The 24,141-nt window shown below is 36.3% G+C and overlaps 2 protein-coding genes across 4 annotated transcripts; both read left to right on the forward strand.

Annotated features, from left to right (window-relative positions):
• Positions 1-5,714: 5,714 nt before the first annotated feature.
• ccdc106b (coiled-coil domain containing 106b) lies at positions 5,715-11,680 on the forward strand. 2 transcript variants are annotated; one of them, XM_082185762.1, is made up of 7 exons: positions 5,715-6,129; positions 7,181-7,251; positions 8,147-8,245; positions 8,370-8,576; positions 8,673-8,825; positions 9,945-10,151; positions 10,232-11,680. In XM_082185762.1, exons 2-7 carry the CDS (start codon positions 7,215-7,217, stop codon positions 10,546-10,548), a joined length of 1,020 nt encoding a protein of 339 aa, XP_082041888.1. In that variant the 5' UTR covers positions 5,715-6,129; positions 7,181-7,214; the 3' UTR covers positions 10,549-11,680. The 2 variants fall into 2 exon arrangements, with proteins under 2 accessions (XP_082041888.1, XP_082041889.1); XM_082185763.1 differs by lacking the exon at positions 5,715-6,129 and having other exon boundaries at positions 6,526-7,251.
• A 179-nt stretch (positions 11,681-11,859) lies between these two features.
• u2af2b (U2 small nuclear RNA auxiliary factor 2b) lies at positions 11,860-24,141 on the forward strand. Of its 2 annotated transcripts, XM_082185527.1 has the most exons (14): positions 11,860-12,344; positions 13,959-13,979; positions 16,389-16,521; positions 16,926-16,961; positions 17,366-17,469; positions 18,296-18,447; positions 20,066-20,182; positions 20,270-20,408; positions 20,668-20,747; positions 21,099-21,119; positions 21,796-21,918; positions 22,017-22,103; positions 22,827-23,078; positions 23,249-24,141. In XM_082185527.1, exons 1-14 carry the CDS (start codon positions 12,296-12,298, stop codon positions 23,381-23,383), a joined length of 1,449 nt encoding a protein of 482 aa, XP_082041653.1. In that variant the 5' UTR covers positions 11,860-12,295; the 3' UTR covers positions 23,384-24,141. The 2 variants fall into 2 exon arrangements, with proteins under 2 accessions (XP_082041653.1, XP_082041654.1); XM_082185528.1 differs by lacking the exon at positions 21,099-21,119.

Raw genomic sequence — 24,141 nt, forward strand, 5'->3', positions numbered from 1 at the left:
AGCCAGGCGAAAATGTAAACAAGACCTCACCGTCTCCAAACTAAGCGCTGTCTTGCTCTCTCTCCCTCGCACATATTAATCAAAATAAATCGACACGGCGGTAAAAGGTCGGAAAACCAAAGTTTCGTGTGGAGCATTCGGAGATTTTTTTTTCTTTTTCTGAATTGCCGCTGGGTGTGAATTGTGCTAAAAAAGTTGCCTTATCTTCTCTGAAAAGCGTTCCGGACATTCAGCTGACATAAAACAACACTTTAATTAAACGAAAAAAACTATCCAGTGATGAAATGTTTTCTGTGTTGACAGAAAGAAAGAAAGACAGAAAGAGGCTGTTGCTGCCTATGTATCTCGCTTCAGCCAACGGCTCCGCCCACAACGCAGAGGCGAATTGCTAATGAGCTACTGCCGCTCTGCTGAAGCGAAGTCCCAGAAAACGGCACAGGTTTTGTGATTTTGGCTAAAAACGGCAAATTCATCATTTAAAGACCACTGAGAATGTTTAAAAATAAATCAAAATATGATCGGAGTGGGACTTTAAATCTATCCTTTTTTCTTTTCTTTTTTGCTATTTACTAACACATCAAAATTAAATGGACAAATATATAACTTTGAGCGCATGACGCAGTGGAGTGACGCTCGAGTGATCATGAATATTCAACTATACAAATAAGCTTTCCTTCGATTCCTCCTTCCTCATTTTCTTTCCTTGCAGCATTCCCTCGCATCCTGCAGGGGGTGGAGCTGAGGAAAGGAAGTGAGGATGCACAAATAAGAATTGAGAAGCACCCAAAATCTCTGCATGCTATGCCAATTTGTACCTTCCACCTCCCCAGCACCACTTGCCTATAGATCTGCTACAGAGGGTTTCCTTCTCTCTAGCAGCAGCATGTTTTCATTAATTTTATGTTCAGAGCATTTAGCTCGTACTTGCTCTGCAGCAGCAGCGTAGCAAATCTAGTCCACCAAGACCAAACCTATGTACTTTCTATTTACATTGATAAAATGTTTTACAAACTATCTGTCACAGGCCTGTCCTGTCTCGTGTATGACATGTGGTGTTTGTGTTCCTGTCTCTGTTTTGACCCCACCCTCCTTGTTATCTCATTATTGGTTTCATTTGTCCCACCTGTTGTTCCCTCATTATCTGCCTGATTTGTCCCTTTTATAAGCTCCTTTGTGTTTGCAGTCTTTGTCGGATCGTTGTATTGTTTACGTCTCCTGTTCTCCTGTTCTCCTGTTCTCCTGTTCTCCTGTTCTCCTGTTCTCCTGTTCTCCTGTTCTCCTGTTCTCCTGTTCTCCTGTTCTCCTGTTCTCCTGTTCTCCTGTTCTCCTGTTCTCCTGTTCTCCTGTTCTCCTGTTCTCCTGTTCTCCTGTTCTCCTGTTCTCCTGTTCTCCTGTGACCCAGTGGTATGTTCATTTCATAGTTGTGTTTATATATGGTTTTCCCCCCTCGTGGGTGTTTGTTTTACTTTGTTCTTTGTTAATAAATCATTCTTTCGGCACTTGAGTCTTCACTTAGTTTTCTTAGTTATCCCGTCACACTATCCTTAGAGTTGTTACCCTGGAAATCCAGAGTTCTCGCCAGAGCACAATTTGAATTTGCTCAGCAATTTACTCTGGCATTGAGTAATGATACTCATTAACTATGCCCTTGTAGCCGAGGTGCACCAATCACATCGGTGTATCTGATATAGGCGGGCCAAAGGCGAGCTAAACAGATGACGACAGCGCTATAGCGCAATCACGACAGTGATTGGTCGTAGTGTTATCCAATTGCGTGCAGTGAGATTTTCAAATGCATGCTTGGAGCTAAACAGATGACAACAGCACTAGTGACAGCACAATCACGACAGTGATTGGTCGTAATGTTATCCAATTGCATGCAGTGAGATTTTCAAATGCATGCTTGGTACCGCCCCTCGAATTGGGCGATTTTCATTACTCAATGCCAGACCCTTAATCTTTCGGATTTGGGACTGGTTTTCCAGGCTAGAGAGTTGTCATAACTGAAATAAAACTATTTATTGTTAGCTCAGGTCTAATAAATAATATAAACAAATACAACTTTTGCTTCTAACAATGTAGTAGTAAATGGTGAAATTAATAATGACAAAAATTATTTAACAGTGTTATACATTTCTTTAAATTATGTACTTACATTATCCTAAATGTTTCCAAGAATTTGTAAACTCAGTGAAATTCACAATTTTAAATAGTGCCCATCCCTTGTCACTTGTCGTCTGTCAATATCCGCGTTATCCCTGGTTTCCGCTTGTACTGCCATAGTAACCATGGCGACAGATGTGGACAACTACGTAATGTTTAGCGGCACGCTGTTGTTTTTTTGTTCAAACATTATGGACCATGGCAAGCAGACTTTGGGACAAAAGGAGAACTGAGATCTCGAGATGCCGAGAGCTTTGTGGCAAACTTCGATTTGACAGCGCAGCTCTTGCATGTACTTTATTAGACAGGTGAGCAAATGTAAAACAAATCAACGTTATATAGCTCTACATGATGCAATGCTAGAATATGATCAGTATGTTATTCTAATGTTGATCTAGCTTACTGCTAGTCTCGTATAGCAAACAAACTAACACAAAGAATAACATTATAACTTTCAACACGCTCAAATGCTGTTTTGTTATGATAGTGTATCTCACAAGTTTAATTCGTCAAATAATAGTAGTAGTAATTCAGTAATAGTAATTCAGCGCTTGCGGGTAGTTCGGTAGAATGAAATGTCCTCATTCTTTTATATCCGCGTGTGGCGCTGATTGATATCTGTCTGTCATTAACAATTGCACCCTGCTTCACACCACAGTCATGTTAAACATGAATGTTTTCACTCATCCATAAACATTATAGATCCATCAGCATGACGGCAAGTTGATTCCGCTTATCACTGCGTCATCAATCTACGCCTTTTTTATTGTAAGAGGTAGCGACCCCTAGTGGCGGAAAAAATTACATATTGTAGCTTTAAATGTTTAAGTACAATTATCTTGGATGTTTAAGTCATTTCAACTTAAATTACATTAAACTGACTTTAAACTAATTGAATCTTGTATAACTTGTAAAAAATAAAGTTGAGAGTTGAGCAATGTAAAAACATATGTTGTCATAATTTATTAATCATATAATTTTTTTACAATGTAAACATAACATTTTCTTTTTTGTGCAAAATCAAATTGATGGAAACTGTCAAAATAGCAAAATCTCTATGAAATGTCCTGCGTTGTGAAATACTAAAGTCAGCTTAAAACTATACTTTTTAAAATATAATTATTGTGCATTTCGTTTTCTTGAGCTGAAATAAAGACTATTTTTCAAAGTTTAGATCCAAGAATAGCATGCATGATTTCCTTCCAAAGTGGTACAGCAAGCAGTCGGGTTCTCTTCTTACTAGGGAGTTTGCCTAAAAAATGAAGATTTTTGAAGACGTTTAATCTCACAGATTCAAATCGTTTTGAAAGGAGGTGGTTATTTGACCTTTGGGGTCTACTGTATCTACAAACAACGATTTCCAGCTCATCCAGACAGTTTTTTTTCCCCACAACTTGTTTGCTCTTACATTACACCAATGTACTAATTTAGCACTATGAAATTTTGCATAACTATCATTGATTTGTATTTGTATCTCTTTTCTCAAAGAGTAGGCTTACTTTTCTCACATCAAGTGCAAATCTTCCTTATCACTCCAGTCTGTACCACACAGAATATGCCACGTTAAGACCACATGTGCTAATAAGTCCCAATCCCATTTAGAAGGCTTAAAACAAGAAAAGCCCTCAGAGATCAAGTGTAAAACAGGAAAATACCTTAGAGCCAAATAAAGCCCAGTGTTTTTTGTCTTAGACTAACCGTAAGCTTCTTTTTGTTTTTTTGTTTACTGGAGACACTTAAGAGGCAAATAAAGTTGATCTACTTGACATTCCATTAAAAAATAATGCAGTCTTATATTCATCAATTTGCTTATGGTAAATTGTTTTTGTTTGATATTTTTTATATTTATTTTGTAATTTGCTTATTTGTAAATTCATTTTGTCTGTCATACCATCTATAGCAACGATCAATATAAAGGGAAAGGAATTCAAAACATTTATTAAAAACGGCTTTTAATTAGTCGAAACTGACATTTTCAGTCATGCAAAAGCCATGTAACCACTAGTAACTTTTGCCATATCATGAAATGTTCATGTTTGTCTCCACCTAGAGATCATATGATGTACTGCAAATGATTGTGCACTGATCACGATTGGCTGTCTAAATAGGCCACTTGAACATGTTCATTTACACTGTAAAAAATACATTAAACTGACGTACAAAAAGTTGAAAATTGCTTAACTTATTTTGATGAGTTAAAGCAATGGAAAAACATATTATTTTGTCATAACTTATTGATCATGTATTTTTTAACAGTGTCAGACAATACTGACATTTTGCCTAAATATCAGTCAAGATACATTTTGCGTACATGTTCAATTAACATTTTTTCATAGCTAAAAAAAAAAATCTAAAACACACTTTACAGAGAATAAACACAGCTCTTATTGCTAAAACAACAGATAACACATGTTAACAATACGTTGCATACATGTTAACACTGGGGTAAAGATGAATTTCTTGTAACAATTTGTGTTGTAACATTCTTTCTGACCTTTGTTGTACAGTTACTGAATAAACTATAATTTTGTATTATATTAAATCATCTTTATATAAAAAGCACAATAGAGGCCAATTGTATTCAATTATCTATAACTGCTATAAGTAGGGTGTAAGGTCAGGATATTCAGTTTGAATCTCCATGTCCAAATCTGTAAGGCACAAAGTCTTTTGTATGTAAAAAATATATATAAATTAGAAATAAAACGTCAGCAGCATCACTGTCAAAAAGTCAGGGCTCTCTGTGAACACGAAGTGTAGGCCTATATATTTTCCTGCTGAGGTTGCGGGCCAAGCGATCCACGGCATAGCCAATTCCGCTCAGATCCTTTTGTTTTGGCATACCCTCAATGTTGCCGCTATACCACATGACCCAACCTCCAAGTGACATCAGTACCAAGACAACCCCAGTGTAGACAAAAAGGTCCCCGAAATCTCTCCCCTTCATTTGCATTGGCACAAACAGCCCCATAAACAGGGCCGTAAAGCCAAAAAGGTCGAAAATAACAGCAAAGCCCAGGGCCACTTTGCAGTGTTTGAGACCCACACATGCCATGGGAACTGTTGGAAACAAAAATACAAATATATATATTGCTGTAACATATAAATGAATGCATTTATAAACAAAGTGTAATAATATATCATAACAGTGTAAAATTGCACACTGCAAATAATAAAAAGATGACACACTAAGCTAAATGTATAATACACAAATTATAAGTAATACACAAATTATAAGTAATACACAACTTGTGTATCCGGCTTCATTTTGCTTAGTGTGTCATCCTTTTAATATAAAAACTATTTTGTTCAACTTTTGGTCCACTTGATGCCCAGTCGTGTAAAAAATAGATCCCACAAGTCTAAACTATTAACTTTAAAGCGACCAACATAACATAGGCTACCTGCAACAACTTTCGTCCATATTTTTTTATGTTCCCAGAAAGACCATGTGCGATCAAAACTCATTAACAATAGACAGTCTTATCTACTCACAAACAGTTCACAAACACAGAAGACGTGCATCGATCAATATTCAATGAACTGACCTTAATTCTCGTTATCTTCACTTCACGAATATGAAATATTTCATATCTTTTCAGGTGAGTCAGGTGTGGAGTATGTTACCTGTGTGAAACTGCTTCCGGACCCTCCCAGCCAGGCATGTTGATATTTGACACCACAGGAATCGGCCATTTCAAACTAGTTAAACAGTTATTACGCTGTCATCACATCTTACACTGTTTGATTGAGATCCCCTTTTTATGTATTATGGATGGATTTACAGTAACAATAATTTGGGGAATGTTAACATGATAATAGGCGCTCTGGCCGCACTATATATGCTGAAAAATGCAACTAGCCTACGAGTACAGTAGCCTACAACTATCTCTGTACATTTGGTGAGTTCAAATTCTCCTGGGAAGTTCGTATTTACGAGTTGGGAAGTCGTGTTTACGACGTCAGGTGCGTTCAAGTCACCTAGTTGGAGCAAGATGACGGTGTACCTAAAGCCAACGTTATCATTACATTATGTTGTTATACAATGCTATTATATTGTGTGCAGGGAATCAGCTTATTTTATTGTGCAAATAAAAAAGCATGACTGCTAATACCTATATTGTGGTATTTCGCCAGGTTTCTCACTGACACGCCCATACTCGTAAAGATCGGGGTTTAATTAAAATCCCGAGCTTCCAACTCAACTTTGTTGAGGCATTCATGTGCGTTAAACTCGTAAAATTACGATATTTTCGACATGATTTGAACGCACAAATGTATCATATTCGCAAGATTACCGGAATCAAAAAAAAAAAAAAACTCTTTATTTTTTGCATTAATAGGGCATTGCTGTTTGAATCCGCTACATTAATTAAAATACTACACTGTTAGTTTAAATTATAGGGGGCATAATTAAGTTTACGTGCTATGTCATGTGCATATGCCATTAAAAATAAAAATAAAAAAGTCGGATCCGCCGTGTGCCTGTATACTTTCAGCGCGACGTACATATGACTTTTAAGTGATCCGGATAATCTCTCTCCACAGTCTATGTCACTGTCAGTCAATCCTTATGATGCAGCGATCAACACAGACGCACAACAGCAAACAAGAGCCAATCAACAGGCGGACGCTTTAGACGAGGTCCTTGAAGTTGCATACATTTGTAAATACAAGTTTATTAACCCTCACATGCGCAAAGTGTATCGTACAATTTAGTGAAACTAATTATGCCAATTAATATACCCAAAGCTAATTTAAATATACTTGCACGCCTTTTATTAGCAGAAACATGTAATGTATGAAACGGTCATCCGTTGCCCTGTTTGACAGGACGAGAGAGACACAAGCAAATTAACTACTGTTTAATTAACTACTTGTTAATGGTAATGCCTAATTAACTACTTAGTCGTCCTTGGTTGTTATTAATTGCAGCACGCCCTGTGCTGTGTCGTGCATTTCTGCTCTTTTGAAAAGTTTAGTATCGGTTTTTGAGAGAGTTTATGTTTGGTTGTAGTTTTGCGAATGTATCAATCCATGTCACCTGAATCATGACTGAGACACAGAGAAGCACGGAGAGCTGCAGAGGTCAGACTTTATTAGTTTTAAAAAGCTTTTAAACTTGATAAAATCCTATTCCTTTTGGTAAATCCAGTTTGATATGGTTTAAGACGATTTTGGGACGTTTATCTGGTTTATTCTAGCTAGTCTATTAGCTGGTTGACTTGCCACCATGTTTGTTTGACAAACTAATAAGCCGGTGATTTACCGCTGTTTTTACCATCTAAAGCCTGACATATTAAAATAAAACTCAAAAAAAAAGTTTGCATATGTGTTGTATGTTTTGTATTATACTTGATATCTGGCTTTTATGATTCACATAGTGTAATATAGGGAGAATATGGAGCTCGCATTCAATGAGTGAAAAAACACCCACATTTTATTCAAAGACCCAAACTGGGCAAAAAAATGTGCAGTTGCTTTTATTTATATAATCAAAAAGTAAAATGAAATTATGTTGGCTTGTAATGTAAGTCAGTAAGGTCTTTATAACAGTTTAGCAGACGGTACATGTATGTAAAATAAATATTCCTCAAAATCATATTTCATAGTTAAATTTTAACATGTTTTTTCTCAAATTATTAATGGATAATCAAGGTTACTTCAGTCCAGAAAATTTTCATCTAACTTACTAACAATATAAAAGTTATTCCTCTGTTTAATCAGTTAAGATTTCACAGCAAAAAGTGAATGTGTACCACAATCTGAAAGGTGGACATTTTTAGAATTATACTAAAAGGCCTTTTACTTGCTAAAAGTATGAATTATCAAACAGAGGGCAGAAGGCATAGTAGTAGATTGTGTACAAAAAAAGTATACTGTAGGATTTATAGGGTTAAGATTGGAGCAGCAAATAGCCAGTTTGGACCAGCTACTATCCATTTGATTAATAAGGTCCTATTTGTCTTGATCCTGTTTAAAGGTTTGAAGAATGAAGATGGGTATGAAATCTCCATCCCCTGTGAGGACAACACCCTGGACGAGTCTGGTTTCTATAATCAAAGTAACCACACCTTCGATGGTATTTACTTTACTTACTCTGCTCTTACTTTACTTACTCTGCCGTGTTGTGACAGAGTAACATGTTTGATTATCACAACTGAGCTCTACACTTTATTATGTTCTACAAATCAATGCTTCTGTAGAGTCGGCCTCAGGTCAGGTTCATCCTTGCAGTCCGTACCTTCTGATTACCAGCCTCAGAGCACAACTGCAGATTTCTCTGGAAAAGAACACCTGGCTCCAAAAACGCATCGAAGATCTGGAGGAGGAGAGGGACTTCCTGCGCTGCCAACTTGACAGATTCATTTTCAACACCAAGAGTCAGGAGAGCAATGGCTCAATGGGGAAAGGTAGTTTTAAATTGTACTTGTGCAAAGTAGTGTCTTGTAATGTAATAATCCTATTTTATGATTCAGTGTTATCTTTATTTGAATCTTTTATGTAAGAAACTGAAGCAGAGGCCCTGCAGCAACACACCAGTCATAAGCAGCCCACCAATCTGAAGAACTCCAGCCGGAAAACGCCCACTCCTTCATCACCCATGATGACACGCTCTGGAAAAATCCCTGCACGCAACCAAAAGCGCAGCAGAAGACACAGCTAATTAGCTTTTACTACTACCCCCCCCACCCCCCACCCCCTTCAATTAAAGTTAAAAATCAATTGCGATCTCACTGTTGCTTTATGCTTCTGTAACAGTGTTATTTAAGCATAATTTATATACTATTATAGTTTTTTCATATTTTGAATTTGATTTGATTTTGTATATTTTCTGTTTTCAATTTAATTTGAAAGTTTTAGTAGTTTTGTAATTAAAAAAAGTTTAAATTTTTAGTTTCAGTTTATTTGGTTTTTAGTTATTTTAGTACTTCAACTGAAACTAAATGAGAAATGTTGCTTTGGCAACTAGCTGGAATCTATGGAGCCCCTAAAGGGACATGGTGAAGGGAAAAATATGAGACGGGAGGAAAAAATATTTCTTTCGCAAATGTTGTGCGTTCCCCCAAGAAAATTTGCTTTCCCTGCAAAATTTGTACGTTCCCTTGAGAAACTTTGCGTTTGACCACAAACAACACACAAGTTTTTTGAGAGTTTCTCGGGGAATGGAAAAGTTTTGTGAGAGAATGCAAAAGCATTGAAATATTTTTTTTTTATTTTTTTTTATTTCCCTCCCATCTCATATTTTTCCCATGTCACCATTTTCTTGGTAGAAATTAAATAAGGTTCAAGTCATGAATGTTTTTTTTTTTTATGGTTTTAGTTTTAAAGATAGTAGCCCTGATCTGTAATGATAAATTTGAATTTAAATTGGATAAATAAATTAGAAAAGTGTATGTATGTATGTATATATGTGTATATATATATATATATATATATATATATATATATATATATATATATATATATATATATATATATATGCAGAGTTCAGATGCAAAAGCCTCTAAATGCCATCTGAAATTTTCTTATAGAATGATAATTTTTATCAAGCTTGTATATTTAAGTTCAGTAATTTCACTTAAATGACAATTAATAGGTAATCTTCATTGCCATTTCAGTGAAATTATTGAATTTAAATATACGAGCTTCATAAAAATGATCATTCTATAAAAAAAATTCAGATGGCATTTAGAGGCTTTTGCATCTGAACTCTTCATATATATGTGTATATATAATATATGTGTGTGTATATATTAACTTTTTGTTGTTCACCTCAGATCAAGAAGCAGAGGAGGTGATTGAAGAGGAAGAGTATATAGCGGAGGAAGATTATGTGGAAGAGGAGCAGGTTGTTACAGATGATGATGGTGACGATTCAGATAGTAAAAGCTCACAAAAGCACCGTTCAGGCAGGCTGAATGGCCAGACGAGAGTGAAAAGACGACGTGTTTTTCGCATTGCGCGAAGCATGGAAAGACAAAGAGGTAAGAAAGTCTCTATATTCTTCAAAGCAACTCTATATTTCCAAACAGAAGTTTGATAATTATGGCAAGTTTGTTTGCAGTCAAAGACCCTGCAGGTGTTCTGCTTCGCTACAATAAGATCCTTGTGACTTATCAGAAGTTGAAGAGCATGTCTAGAGCATTCCAGGTCCATGGGGTTGACCGAAACACCGTGGCCTCCACCACTCCTATAGCTGAAATGCTTTTGGTCGCTCCTGAGAAGGTACCTGAGGTTGGGGAGTTTGATTCGTCCAAAGAGAAGCTTCTGGATTATGCGAGGCGCTGCTATAAAGCTCTTGATGAGGACGCTCACGCTAAGGTGTTGGCCTTGAAGAAGAACAACTTCTTGCTGCCCATTTCATACAGGTTCAGGCACTGAATGTCCTACAAAAAGTAAAGGGGGGGGGTACACTCTGTCTCTCTCTCTTTTTTTCTTCCATACCATCTACACATTTGGAACGAAAAACCCAACTCTGTCCCAGTTAATGTTGGTAATTATTCAGTTAAAGTGTGTACACTGAAAGAATTGCATGATGAGTAAGCATTTGGACCAATAATGTACAGTTTTGAAAGTTTAAGAGAGAGTTTTTGGTAAAAATAAATAAAAAATAGAAAAAGGGAGAAGAACATTTGTGAGGTAAATAGTCAGCCACTGTATTTAAAAGGTTGTCTGTCTTTATTTTGTTTTTATGCTTAAGTTTCTCATTGTAATGTTTGAAAATCTCACCCCTTAAATGTAAAGGACTTGTCTTGTTTGAGTTTATAAGTTGGGGATTGCATATGGTACCTCTTCTCTTTAATATCCTGACCCTTTTGATCACATTTGGACGATATGAGTCAGGCTAAAGATTATTGAATACAAATAAAGTTCTCAGCTTGCAACCATCTAAAAAAGAAAAAAATTGTGTTCCTAAATAAAACTAATATATTTTGGTATCAAATGATAAAGGAACACATTATTCTTTAATATGTGTGCGTTCTTTTCGATACATAGTCTAGTGAAGAGAAAAACAGGGAAAAAACCCCCCAGAATAGTAGCTATGTTGTGTTCAACATCTGTTAATCATTGAAATCACTTGGTAGAAGTGTATTGGTGCCTTATTAAAATAAGCACAAATTCTTTTTGTAATTGACAATAGTTGAAAGATAATTATGTATATAAACAAGGTATTTAATATCAGAGACATTTGTGCAATTTTGTACACTTTTGGGTACCAATGCGACTCAGGAGCTTATAAAGCAAACCATAAATGTCAAAGATTGTTTATTGATTTAAAATATAATTTATGAGAAAAGGGCTTGTGCATTACCCTTGGTGTCTGTTAACTAGTTTATAACCCTCCTTTGTTGTGCCTGTATATTAAAGCAAATGCTAAAACAGTGTTTATACTTTGCAACATCCGTTTAATGGCTTAAATTGCGTTTTGTTGTTGTGATTATCTATTTTTTGTATTTTGAGACTTTTGTATTATGACTTTCAAAACTAGCCTACCCTGCTGTTATTAAACATCTCCAATATTGTATGAAAGAGCGCATCTTTCAGTCATTTACAGCGAGAAATCCCCTTCACTCTTTTTAAAACTGCAAAGTGGAAGATTGATGGAGGAATAAACAGTGGATAAAAAACCACTGTTCCCCCTGGTCAGTAGGGGCGCACAGCTTAATTTCCCTTATTCAGAGTGACTTTTGGGGCTGTGAAGAAACGATCAGCATCCGCCAACGCGGAATGAGCGGTTAGCTTCCTCAGCCGAGACGGGTTCGACTTCAACACAGTTAATAATGACAACTTACAGCATTTGACTATCAAAGAGACTATTTAAAAGAGCAAATATTACTAGCTAAGGGGTTTAATCATCTGTATTGCCGACGCGAGCCTTTCATTTTCACCCTGCGGTGGTTCGAGTTAGCATTAGCAGCTAACAACCCTCTAAAGCAAAGCGTGTATTTCTCTCTCCACGAATTTAAGTGCATTTTTTTGAAACTATATATGCTGGTGTAACATTTTAAAACATCTGCATTTTTATAGTCCGTCCCTTGAAATTGCGTGTGACAAAGAGAGCGCTATTTAAAAGCGAAAGAGCGTGTTAACTGAAGTTTCAGAGTCTGGGTTAGATCAAAACACCAGGATGTCTGATTTTGATGAATTCGAGAGACAGCTATCTGAAAACAAACAAGGTGAGTATAAATGTGCACCACTGCCTGTCTTGAACGGTAATCACTTGCATAGCATCATATTATCTTAATAACTAAACATATTGGTGCTTACGGTAATTTAACGCGTTCAGCACTTGAATTTTTTTTAAATGCTTTTATAGAGGAAAATAGATCTAGAAATCTGTAAATATGCATAAACATTTGATAATTGGTAATTGTTTGTATTTACTGACAGGATACGTGTTATTTAATTTATTCTGTATTTGGTGAAACAACTCCCTTTGTTTGGATAAAAATGTATCAAGAAAAGTTTAATGTACTTAAAGTCAACATGAAATTAAAATTATGGAATATTGCAGTGTTATAAATTATTTATCCGTGCACACCATTCCTTTTTTTAAATTCGTGTTCCCAATCAAATTAACATCCCCCTCCCACTTGCAACGACATCGCTTTTCTGATGACGTGCTTACTGGCGCGAGGGTGGGACAACCTGTCACATGAGATCACAGCAATAGCAAACCACAACGATCCAATCAATTCCCGATGGACAAAATCAAGTCCGGACCTAAAAATGTTTCTTGTTTAAGAAGCCATTTCAGATGTGTCACAATAGTGAAAAAAATACACTTGCAAGTTCCATTTCATGCAGATTTTAAGTCTTAATAATGTAGTACATGAATATTTAAATTAAAATAAATAAATAAATAAAAACACACACCTCTACAATTACTGCTGGGAAAGTTTTATATTTGAAACCAACAGCTCAGAGCTTAATTTAATTTATTTTGGTGATTGTCATTGATATGCCATTATAGGCTTTGAATTTATTGTTTTATATATAACTTATGATCAGCTTGTAATTTAAGTTTTAATTTGTATGTCTAGTCTTCATTGTTGTCAGATCACCTGCCACAAGTGACACATTCTGTTAGGGCTGTAAAATCGATTAATTGCGATTAATCACATTTAACATAAAAGTATGTTTACATAATATATGTGTATTATATGTATATATGTATGTCTGTGTGTGTGTGTGTATATATATATATATATATATATATATAAACACACATATATTTATGTGTGTGTGTAAACTTGGGTTATTAAAACCTGTTAATTATTGACAATGAGTTTAATCCATGTGCATTAATTGTACACATTCAAGGTTGAGTCTGTTACTGTTTATTTTTAAGAGCGTTAACCTGTATTTATAATCTCCATGCAAATATGGTTAAGCAGGACAACAACTCTCTCAAGCCAATCTGGGAGAATGACTCTGCTTCACCATATTTGCATACAGAAATTATAAATGCAGGTTGACACTCTTAAAAATAAACACAGTAACAAACTCAACCTTGAATGTCTACAATTAAAATGCTCATGGATTAAACTTATTGTCAATAATTAACAGGCTTTAATAACCCAAGTTTACCCATGGTTATATATATTAATAAAAAAAAAAATATATATATACACACACATATATTGTAAACACTGACTTTTATGTTAGATGCGATTGATCGCGATTAATCAATTTTACAGCCCTACATTCTGTATTCTGTTTGTAAGTAAAAATGAGTTGCAATAACTTTTGTTTTCCCTTTTTTAACCCCTCTCGTTTCTTCCGCACAGGTGACAGTCTAAACGGTCATGGTGGGTATCCAATAATGAGGTGCAGAAAAGCACACACAACCTGTCTCTTTCCTTTACCTCTAATCTTCCTTTTTCCCCTAGATACTCACTGTGAAACTCTACATAATAGTGTGCCAAATCTTTCATTCTGCAGCTGGAATGGGCTTTCTCTTCTTGTTCCTTCCTCTTTCCTTACTCTATGACTCGATCGGGAGTCACAAAATTTGGCCGATCTTACAAACCGATCAAAATTTGAGGAAAAAATTTCTCAACTAGCGACCAATCAGTAATCAATATGCGACCAAACAACAAGTATTCATATGAAAGTCGCCGCCTATGCACATGTGAACACTATACAGATTAGGCTTTGTAAATTCAAAAAAAAAATTTTTTTATAAAAATTTAAATACATAACATGATGCGTCATTCTTGAGAAAATCCTCACTGAGTGACTTGACGTGCTGCTCGGCTAAAGCTATAGGACTTCCGTGATCCATTCACATCGCCAACATGACGAAAGTTCAACCAATGGAAGCTTGATCTCGGGCATGGTGGGTGGGTATAGTGGGTAGGGACTATGTGTAGAGACCAATCGGACGCTGGTTTACAGCTGGAGCGCACTTGGATTGGTTTAATTAACAGGCCTTGATTTACCATGCGCCATAGAATAGGAGCGCACAGCTAAAACAGCACTGGAAGATCATCACTCATCCACTAGGATCTCATTATTTGTTACTTAATCTATGTAATTATTACAAATATTTTCATGCTTTATTGCGGCATTTACACATGTACGTATTAGGGCTGTCAAAATGGCTGAAAAGCTAAATTCGAATTTCTTTCTTAAATATTAGCAAACTTCGAATCCTAAAGACAAAACTTAATGTTAGATGAAAAAATTACTGTATTGTCTTAAAGGGATAGTTCACCCAAAAATGAAAATTTGTCGGATTATTAAATTATTTAAATAATCAGACGAATATAATCGCAGTTATATTAAAAAATGTCCAGGCTCTTCCAAGCTTGATAATGGCAGTGAATGGCCGTTTCTATTTTGAAGTAAAATATTTTTATCATCCATCCATGATAAAGGTGCTCCACACAGCTCCTAGTTAATAAAGGTTTTCTGAAGCGAAGCGATGCGTTCGTGTATGAAAAATACCCATATTAAAAACACCAGTCACGAATTAGAAGTCTAAAACTATTTTTTTTTTAAAGAGAAATGTCGGAGGAGCTTGAGTTTGTTGCCCAGCCCTGTTTTTTTTAACCATGAGAGGCGTCAAAGCTTACGCTACTCCTACATGCTACGTCATACATCGTCAAGTGTTACTCTTTTGGCGCAAGTCGACTTGTGTAGGCTGTAAATATGGATATTTTTCTTACACGAACGCATCGCTTCGCTTCAGAAGGCCTTTATTAACCCCCCGGAGCCGTGTGGAGCACCTTTATCATGGATGGATGCATTTTGATGGACTTCAAAACTGAAAAGGCCATTCACTGCCATTATAAAGCTTGGAAGAGCCAGGATACTTTTTTAATATAACTCCGATTATATTCGTCTGAAAGAAGAATGTCATATACACCTAGGAGAGCTTGAGGGTGAGTAAATTTTCATTTTTGAACTATCCCTTTAAGCGATAAGCAAATCAAGCATTGCATCTTTTATTGAAATTAAATGCTCTAACGATTCTCTCTGACTCGCAAATTATTTTGAATAATTTTTCAAAATTAACAAAGCAGCCGCATCACGCTGTACTGGATAAGCTTGACACACCAAAAAAATGTATGCACGGTTTTTGCATTCGAATGTGCATTTCTTTTTCCTTTTTTTTCATTCTAAGAATATTCAAAATTCAAATTTTTATTTGACAGCCCTAGTAAGTAGTTCTTATGTTCAGTAAAACACTCAGATCACTTGTTTGGAGAGGTTTTTGGATTTTGATAAAAAGCCTACCATGGTTCCTAATGCCAAAACCTTCGATTGCTTTGAGATATCAACACAATTTGGCCCAGATGTAGTTGACAGGATTGTGAAAAGCCCAAACTATTTTATATGGTTATTGGTTTGTGTAAGCCCTGTTTTTAAAGGCCTATTCAATGTTTAAAGTAAAAAGAATATTTGTTGTGGTTATATATTTGATTCTCAATTAAAACAATATACAACATCACTGTAAACAATATAACCAAGGCAACATCTGTGGCAGTACTTTTAGCTGAAAAAAACTAAAGTTTTAGAGAGTCAATAGAGTACATATCACTATATAAAGCTTGAATGATCGGTATCGGCCGATCATGATGACAAGAAATGGGTTGTCGGTATCAGCTGCAAAAATCCTGTTAGGAGCATCCCTACTGGTTTGCTTCAGGAGCCTGTGGCTTTGTCTCATTTTTTGGGATGCTCATATTTTTCATTTCTTTCTTCTGTCTCAGAGCGGGACAAAGAGAACCGGCACCGGCGTCGCAGCCCTTCACGCAGCCGCAGTCGAGAGAGGAAGAGGAGGAGCAGAGAGAGAAGAAGCCGGGAACGCCGCAGCGACAGCAAGGACCGCCGCCATAGACGCAGGTGCGAGAGGGAATGTTGTGACGTGATTGTCATCATTGTTCAAGGCTCAACAATAAAGAGGGTGCAGAGTGAGAGCTTTGGGCCAGTTGATGTACATGCATATTGCATATTTAAATATCAGATTTTTCTGCAAGCTCTTCTTATTGTTGAGCCCTGTTGAAATAGATGTTGCTATTACAATACGAGTCATTTCATGCCCTTTTAATTATGCTTATTGATTTACGCAGTTTAAGCTGAATTTAAAACTGAAGTAGTCCGTTTTAAGTGCACTGTAATCAAGAATAAGGCAGGATGCACGGTAAAATCATTAGTCTTGCTCCTAAACCTCATTCAGTTTATGTACTGTGGTTTAAGCTACTGTAAAGTAGCTACATGTCAAACCCTGTTCTTAAATGTCATTTCAGTGATCAAATTCAGAACCATCCCCAAGAAAACGTCAGGTAATACTGCAGATTGGCTGACCCAATTTTTCCATTTGTTTACATCTTACAAATCCATCTGACTAGTGTTTTGATGTTGAAGGAGTTTGTGAGATGAATTAATACTTATTTCTGCGTTATAATCCTTGTCTTTATGTGTGGAGTTGTTACGCTAGGTAAAATATTTTTAATTAGTGCCAACTGTAACAGTTAGAGATTATTATAATTATTTCTCAATTTTTTTATTGCAATTTTAATTGTACTATTCTTTTGGATTTAAAGGAATAATTTAACTAAATGACTTGGCTCTTTTAGATAAAAAAAAAAAAAAAAAAGAGTAATCATATTGTTGAATCTGTAATATACCAGTTAGATAAAAATGAATTCGGTTCTTTTCTTTTTCTCTCTGCCTTTCTGTAAATCAGCCGTTCACCTCAACGGGAGAAAAAGAAGAAAATTAAGAAGTACTGGGATGTACCGCCTCCTGGCTTTGAGCATATTACACCCATGCAGTACAAGGCAATGCAAGGTGAGCGACATGGCTTAAAAGACTACCCTGTGTCCAGTCATTATACTCACTAAGTAGGGGTTGGTGATAAACCGGTTGAAATGGTGCACAGAAATGTGTAGAAAATTTGATAGCCCAATCAATGACTGTTCAAATAAAAATTCTTAAATTCATTATTTGTCAGTAGGTTTTTTTTAATTAATTTTTTATAAAATTACTATATCATGCTGTACAGTAGTGGTCAAAAATGATGTCCAGAGGAGATATGTTTTTTTTATGACCCTACAAGTTTGATTAAACGATTGAAATATGTATATATTTTTAAATCTAAAAAAAACACACTAAACTTGGTTAAGGTATTTATTTGACAAAATGATTTGGCAAAAAAGGCAAACTACAGGTTTTATTTTATGCATAGAAAAACAAAAAGCTCACAGGAAAAAGCATATATTGATAAAAAAAAAAAAAAATGTGTTGGGTCATGTTCATCATTTCTTTGACAGCCTGGCCAATTTATGTTTCATTGTGTTATCACAAATAAAACAATTTGACTCCAAGGCCAGCTGCGTAATATGATAACAAAATCTTTAACAAATTTTTTTTTTTTTTAAATAGTGAAGATTTTTCCTTGGCTGGACATCACTTTTGGCCACTATATACTTTTTGCTCATATTGCCCACCCCGATCAACTGTTATTTATTCTCTTCCTCTTTCTTTGTCTGGCTTTAATTTATATATATTTTTTGGTTCAGGCGTTTACAGACATCTCCTGATAATAACAATGTAATGTTATTTAATAATTCATATTCTGTTGTTGATGCAATTATTCTGTCTTTCTCTTCCTCAGCTGCTGGTCAGATCCCTGCCACCGCTTTGCTGCCCACCATGACGCCAGACGGCCTGGCAGTAACGCCGACCCCGGTGCCCGTAGTGGGCAGTCAGATGACTCGCCAGGCTCGCAGACTTTACGTTGGCAACATCCCATTTGGCATCACAGAGGTGTTGAATGAACACTATTCACACACTAGAATTACTCTGCAGGGTTTTAGAGAACAAATACACACAGAACACTGGCACAATTAGATATATTCTGCAGAAGCATATTGAATAATTAATTGTACATGCTCGTTTCCCCTATTTTCACATTTCTGAGAAACACTGTTGATATTTGAAATCAACCCAAACAAACTCACCCCTCCCCTCATTGCTCCACCGCCAAAATGCACGAACACGCAATGCAAAAGTGGATCATAGTTTATCATAGCTGAAGAGAAACAAAATAATGCTTCCCGGAAAGAAAAAAAAACTGAAGTTGACGAACAAACGACAAGGAAGAATAAAAAAAAGAATACATACAAGCAAGATTTGGTTTTGTCGCCAGCAGCACAGCAGCTCCAGACAAACAATGACACTCAACACTGTCCTGTTACTATAGGTAACATTACAACAACACCATATCTTTGATCTGTGAAACACAATGTTATTCACATGTGGAGCAGAACCTAAGGCAACCTCTGTGTCCGTTTTCAGGCCTTCCCGCTTCGTTTTCTCCAGCGCTGGAAAGCTTTTCTAATATTAATGCGGTTCCTAAAGCTCTTGCCTTATTATAACCCTTCTCTTTCCTGTGATAGTCCTCTGTGCTTTTATCTTTTGTAATGTCTCTCAGCCTTCTCTCTTTCTACAGTCTTTCTTCAAATCTCACTCTTAGACACGACAGTGTGTTGTGGCGTTCGGGCCGATTCACTTTCAACAGCGTTTCTCAGAAATCACTTACGGCATTTAAAAAAAACACTAATAAATAATTAACACTGTTAAATACAATCTTTAGCAAATCTTAGAATGAATCAAAATCAATTTATTTCATACTGTGCATAATGTGCTGCCTAAATTCAGTCGTGGCATTTAAAATAAATTTTTAATGCTCTTTTTTTTTTTACCATTAAAGTATACACTTAAAGGGATACTCCACCGATTTTTCATATTAAACTGTTATTCCCTTAACTAAGACGAGTTGATACATACCTCTCTCGTCTCAGTGCGTGCACTAAATCGCTCTGTCTTGCGGCGAAACTTTGTTAGCACTTAGCTTAGCCCAGTTCATTCAATATGGGCCAAGCAGAGAAGCTACCAAACACCTCCACGTTTTCCCTATTTAAATACAGTTACTCGCGTAGTGTAACTCGACAAGGTGGCACAAAACAAAACGTTGCGCTTTTCTAAGCGTGTAAAATGGATAACTATATTGTATGGCGGAATACCATAGCAAGTGCTTGTAAGCACTTCGACTTGGCGCAGTAATATCTTCACTCGTGAAAAATCCTCTCACCGGCCCCCGCTCCCTCTAGTGAAGATATTACTGCGCCAAGTCGAAGTGCTTACAAGCACTTGCTATGGTATTCCGCCATACAATATAGTTATCCATTTTACACGCTTAGAAAAGCGCAACGTTTTGTTTTGTGAGTAAAAACGGTGGAGTATCCCTTTAAATATCGGCCATTTTATAGGTTATTGTTCATAACATCAAAAATGATCTCCATCTTATTATCTGTGCATCCTTTTTTTTTTTTTTTTTTTACATATGAATGTCTTTGCATTATATAACGCCCTTCTTCCTCAGGAATCCATGATGGACTTCTTCAATGCCCAGATGAGACTCGGTGGTCTGACTCAGGCCCCAGGAAACCCTGTTCTTGCCGTCCAGATTAACCAGGACAAGAACTTTGCTTTCCTTGAGGTGGGTAACACCTGTACACACTGACTTATATTGCCTATGAATTGACAAGCTTGGTTCTTTACAATTTTCCTCCCATTAATTCCTCAGTTCCGATCAGTGGATGAGACCACACAGGCCATGGCGTTTGATGGCATCATCTTCCAGGGGCAGAGTTTAAAGATTCGCCGGCCACACGATTATCAGCCATTACCTGGCATGAGCGAGAACCCCAGCGTATATGTGCCGGGTATGACCACTTTACAGTTCCCTCTTTGCTCAGATCTCAAACTACAACAAACATGACATGTTCCTGTTGTTCTTTTGATTACAAATGGTTGGTTTCAGTATACATTTGTAATTTCGTTCTCAGGTGAATGTATTTTGTTTAAACCTAAGAAAATGAGTCTGTTACAACCTTATGATTGTAGTCTATCGGTCTATTATTCTCTTCCTTTTCTTCTGCCAGTCAATTGACTGTTAAGGAATGTTTTCCATCTGCTCCACAGGTGTGGTGTCCACTGTTGTACCAGACTCTATTCACAAGCTTTTCATTGGAGGTTTGCCCAACTATCTCAACGACGACCAGGTTGGTTACAAATGGTTTCTGGTAGAAAGTCTATATAACTCATATAAGAGCCTCATGTGCCATGAAAACATACTGCTCCCTTTTACTGGAACTAACAAAAAAGAACAACATTTATTGAAACTAAACTGCACAAAATAATGAGAAAGTCATAGTGAAATAATGAGCTAGTAGGACAGATTGTATTATTCATAAACACTATAAAAGCTAACAATAATATATTGTAAGGTTTGCCCAGCTTTGTGCTTGTCTTGGCTGCATGTGGCTCTTCATTCTCTGCATATCCTTCCCAACATGAGAAATGAGCAGTTGAAGTTGATTTTTTTAAAAAGTCCTTGATTATTTCTATTTCAGGACAGATTGTTTGAACACCAGGTAATATATGCATATTTGACACACGAGCAAACTCACAGCAAAAAAGGTGAAATTGGTCAGGGAATAGCTGAAATGTTTTTGGCACAAAAAACTTTAATAACATTATGAGTGGATCTCGGGGGAAATTAAAGTCCCCCTGTAGTCAATAATTTGATCCCTTAAAACTCATTTTTGATCACCAAAATTACATATTTAAAAGTCATTTTTTTAAAACCTTAGAATAGCTTGATTGTAACTCTACACCCTTGCCTCATTTAGTATACGCAGTTCTTTGAAAATGCAAATTAGCCCTGGCTTTACTCACTCACACCTGCTCAGAGATCCACTCGTTGACGATCACACGTTGTCGTGATTGGTTACAAGGTAGTTTGTGACGTCAGAAACACCAGTGATTTCATACCGCGTTTGAGACCGTCTTTGGTTCACTGCGGTTTTAAAGAGAAAATACTCAGCAATGGTGTTGACTTATGAATTTGCACATGATTTGTCTTAAAGCATATTAAAAACATCACATAGGCATATAAACAACATTTTTAAAAACTTGAATTTTACCACAGGGGGACTTTAAATGTTTAAATGTTTAAATGTAATGTTTTTATTTGTTTGTTTGTTTTACCTTTTTCCTGCTTATGTGAGATGCAATGTAAATCCTGAATTTCTTTCTTCGTGTATTCAGGTTAAAGAGTTGTTAACCTCTTTTGGACCTCTCAAAGCCTTCAATTTGGTTAAGGACAGCGCTACCGGCCTCTCAAAGGGCTATGCTTTCTGTGAATATGTGGATGTTAACATCAATGATCAGGTGAGTTGGCATGGTTAGTGTTTCACTTGTGTCCATGGATTTTAACATGTTTAGCCCATATACTAATATGGAAGTCAATCTGTTAATGTTTCTTCCAGGCTATTGCAGGATTGAATGGTATGCAGTTAGCAGATAAGAAGCTGCTGGTTCAGAGGGCAAGTGTAGGGGCCAAGAATGCCACAATGGTAAGAATCAAGTTTAACGTGAAATTCACTCATTTGAAGACATCTTATACAAATAAGACCTCGTGACATTTGTTGTTAAAGCATTGTACGTGTTTTTTCTTATTGCACTACTGTACAAAAGTTTGGGTTTGGTTACATTTTTATTATTTGTATGATTTTGAAAGTCTCTTATGCTCACCAAAGATGCATACATATGAGCAAAAATACTGTAAAAACAGTAATATTGTGAAACATAATTTTTTTTCTATATTCTAATTTTAAATGGCCTGTTTTCTATTTTAATACATTTCAAATTGTAATCTATTCCTGTGATTTTCATGACTCAAGTTTCAGGTTTCACACATCCATCCTTCAGAAATAATTTTAATAAGCTGATTTTCTGCTCAAGAAACATTTCTTATGATCAATGTTGAAAACAGTAGTGCTGGGTAATATTTTTGTGAAAACTCCTTTTTTTTTTATTGAATAGAAAGTTGAAAAGAACAGCATTTAATTAAAATATAAATTGTTTGCAACATTAAAAATGTCTTAAGTATTAATTTTCTTAAAAAATAACTGACCCCAAACATTTGAATGGTAGTGTATGTTCTTGGTCTCATCTGTGCATGTTCCAAAAATGTCTTTCAAAATGTGTGCAGCACTGATGCATAACTTTATTTTAAATAGGATAAATTGATTCTCAAGCCGTCTTTCTTTTATTTATCTTTCACTAACCCTCTGTAGACGAGTATAAATGAGACTCCGGTGACGTTGCAAGTACCGGGGATGATGGCAAACTCCATGATGCAGATGGGCGGCATCCCTACCGAGGTCCTGTGCCTGATGAACATGGTGGCTCCAGAGGAGCTCCTGGACGACGAGGAGTACGAGGAGATAGTGGAGGACGTCAAGGAGGAGTGCTCCAAATATGGCCAGGTCAAGAGCATAGAGATTCCTCGGCCTGTTGATGGCCTTGATATCCCTGGAACCGGCAAGGTAAGCTTTACCAAACCGGCTCAAGTGATGCATGAGGGATCATGGGTTTGGGCGGTTTTTCAGTCCTTTTACGTAGGTGCTGATTAAAGTACTTTGACTCTGAACCCTCCAGCAATGAACATCTGGTAGTGCTACACAAACCATCCCACAATCTGTTTTATTTTTTCCAGATCTTTGTGGAGTTCACATCTGTTTACGACTCCCAGAAAGCCATGCAGGGCTTAACGGGAAGAAAGTTCGCCAACAGAGTGGTGGTGACCAAGTACTGCGATCCAGATGCCTACCACCGCCGAGACTTCTGGTAGAGGAAGAGAGCGAGAGAAATGGGATGGAGTCCAGCTTTGCGATAACAGCTCGTATAAAAAGAGAGAAATTGAGGCAGAGATGAAAGGGGGAACATTTTTTTTTTTGTTTATGGTTAAAAAAGCCAAAAGGTGAATGTTGTGTTTTTTTTGTTTTTTTGAGGCTTAAATTAAAAGATGATTTGTGAGCAATTATGGGAGGGTTTCTGCTTTTGTTTGTATTTTAAGATTATTAGCGGGAGATATTCTGTTATACTGATTATACTTATTCTGTTAATAAAATTGTTACTATTTTTTAATTGTACACTGAAACAAATGATGTAAAATCGTGATTGTTGACCATCAGAGAAGATGAAAGAACTATTGATACCCAACCAAATGCGGAGATTTGTTCATAATTGCTGGATAATTCAAATGAAGACGTCATCTTTCGGTCCCTTACCTTGTTTTTATCTCTTTTTATTCCTCATTTGAATTGTATCCCTTCTCAGAAGTCATTTGTCTTCTCTGTTGGCCAGCTCGCCACATCTCCCTCCCATTTTGTAGCTTTTTGCAGTTCATATCTCCAGGTATTAGATCTTGTTTTTGTCTGTTTTGTTCTTACACTTACTGGGTCTCTTCCATACATATCACCAAACGATTAGATGGTGATGACATTTGTCCAATGTGGCACCTTTTCTGTTTCTGTACGTGTGATGTCTTTTTTTTTTTTCTCTCAGTATAATAGGCCACTTTTGATAATAAAACTCTTGGAAGTATGA

Source organism: Leuciscus leuciscus, assembly GCF_965113295.1.
Source record: "Leuciscus leuciscus genome assembly, chromosome: 12".
NCBI classification, from domain to species: Eukaryota; Metazoa; Chordata; class Actinopteri; order Cypriniformes; family Leuciscidae; genus Leuciscus; species Leuciscus leuciscus.

What these genes read in the sequence shown, in the direction of transcription:
- u2af2b (XM_082185527.1), top strand. Translation starts at nt 12,296, where the DNA reads ATGTCTGATTTTGATGAATTCGAGAGACAGCTATCTGAAAACAAACAA. An exon ending in TGACAGTCTAAACGGTCATG is followed by an intron (nt 13,980 to 16,388) that starts GTGGGTATCCAA and finishes CTTCTGTCTCAG; the next exon opens with AGCGGGACAAAGAGAACCGG. An exon ending in TCCCATTTGGCATCACAGAG is followed by an intron (nt 18,448 to 20,065) that starts GTGTTGAATGAA and finishes CTTCTTCCTCAG; the next exon opens with GAATCCATGATGGACTTCTT.
- ccdc106b (XM_082185762.1), top strand. Translation starts at nt 7,215, where the DNA reads ATGACTGAGACACAGAGAAGCACGGAGAGCTGCAGAG. An exon ending in CAATGGCTCAATGGGGAAAG is followed by an intron (nt 8,577 to 8,672) that starts GTAGTTTTAAAT and finishes CTTTTATGTAAG; the next exon opens with AAACTGAAGCAGAGGCCCTG. An exon ending in AAGCATGGAAAGACAAAGAG is followed by an intron (nt 10,152 to 10,231) that starts GTAAGAAAGTCT and finishes GTTTGTTTGCAG; the next exon opens with TCAAAGACCCTGCAGGTGTT.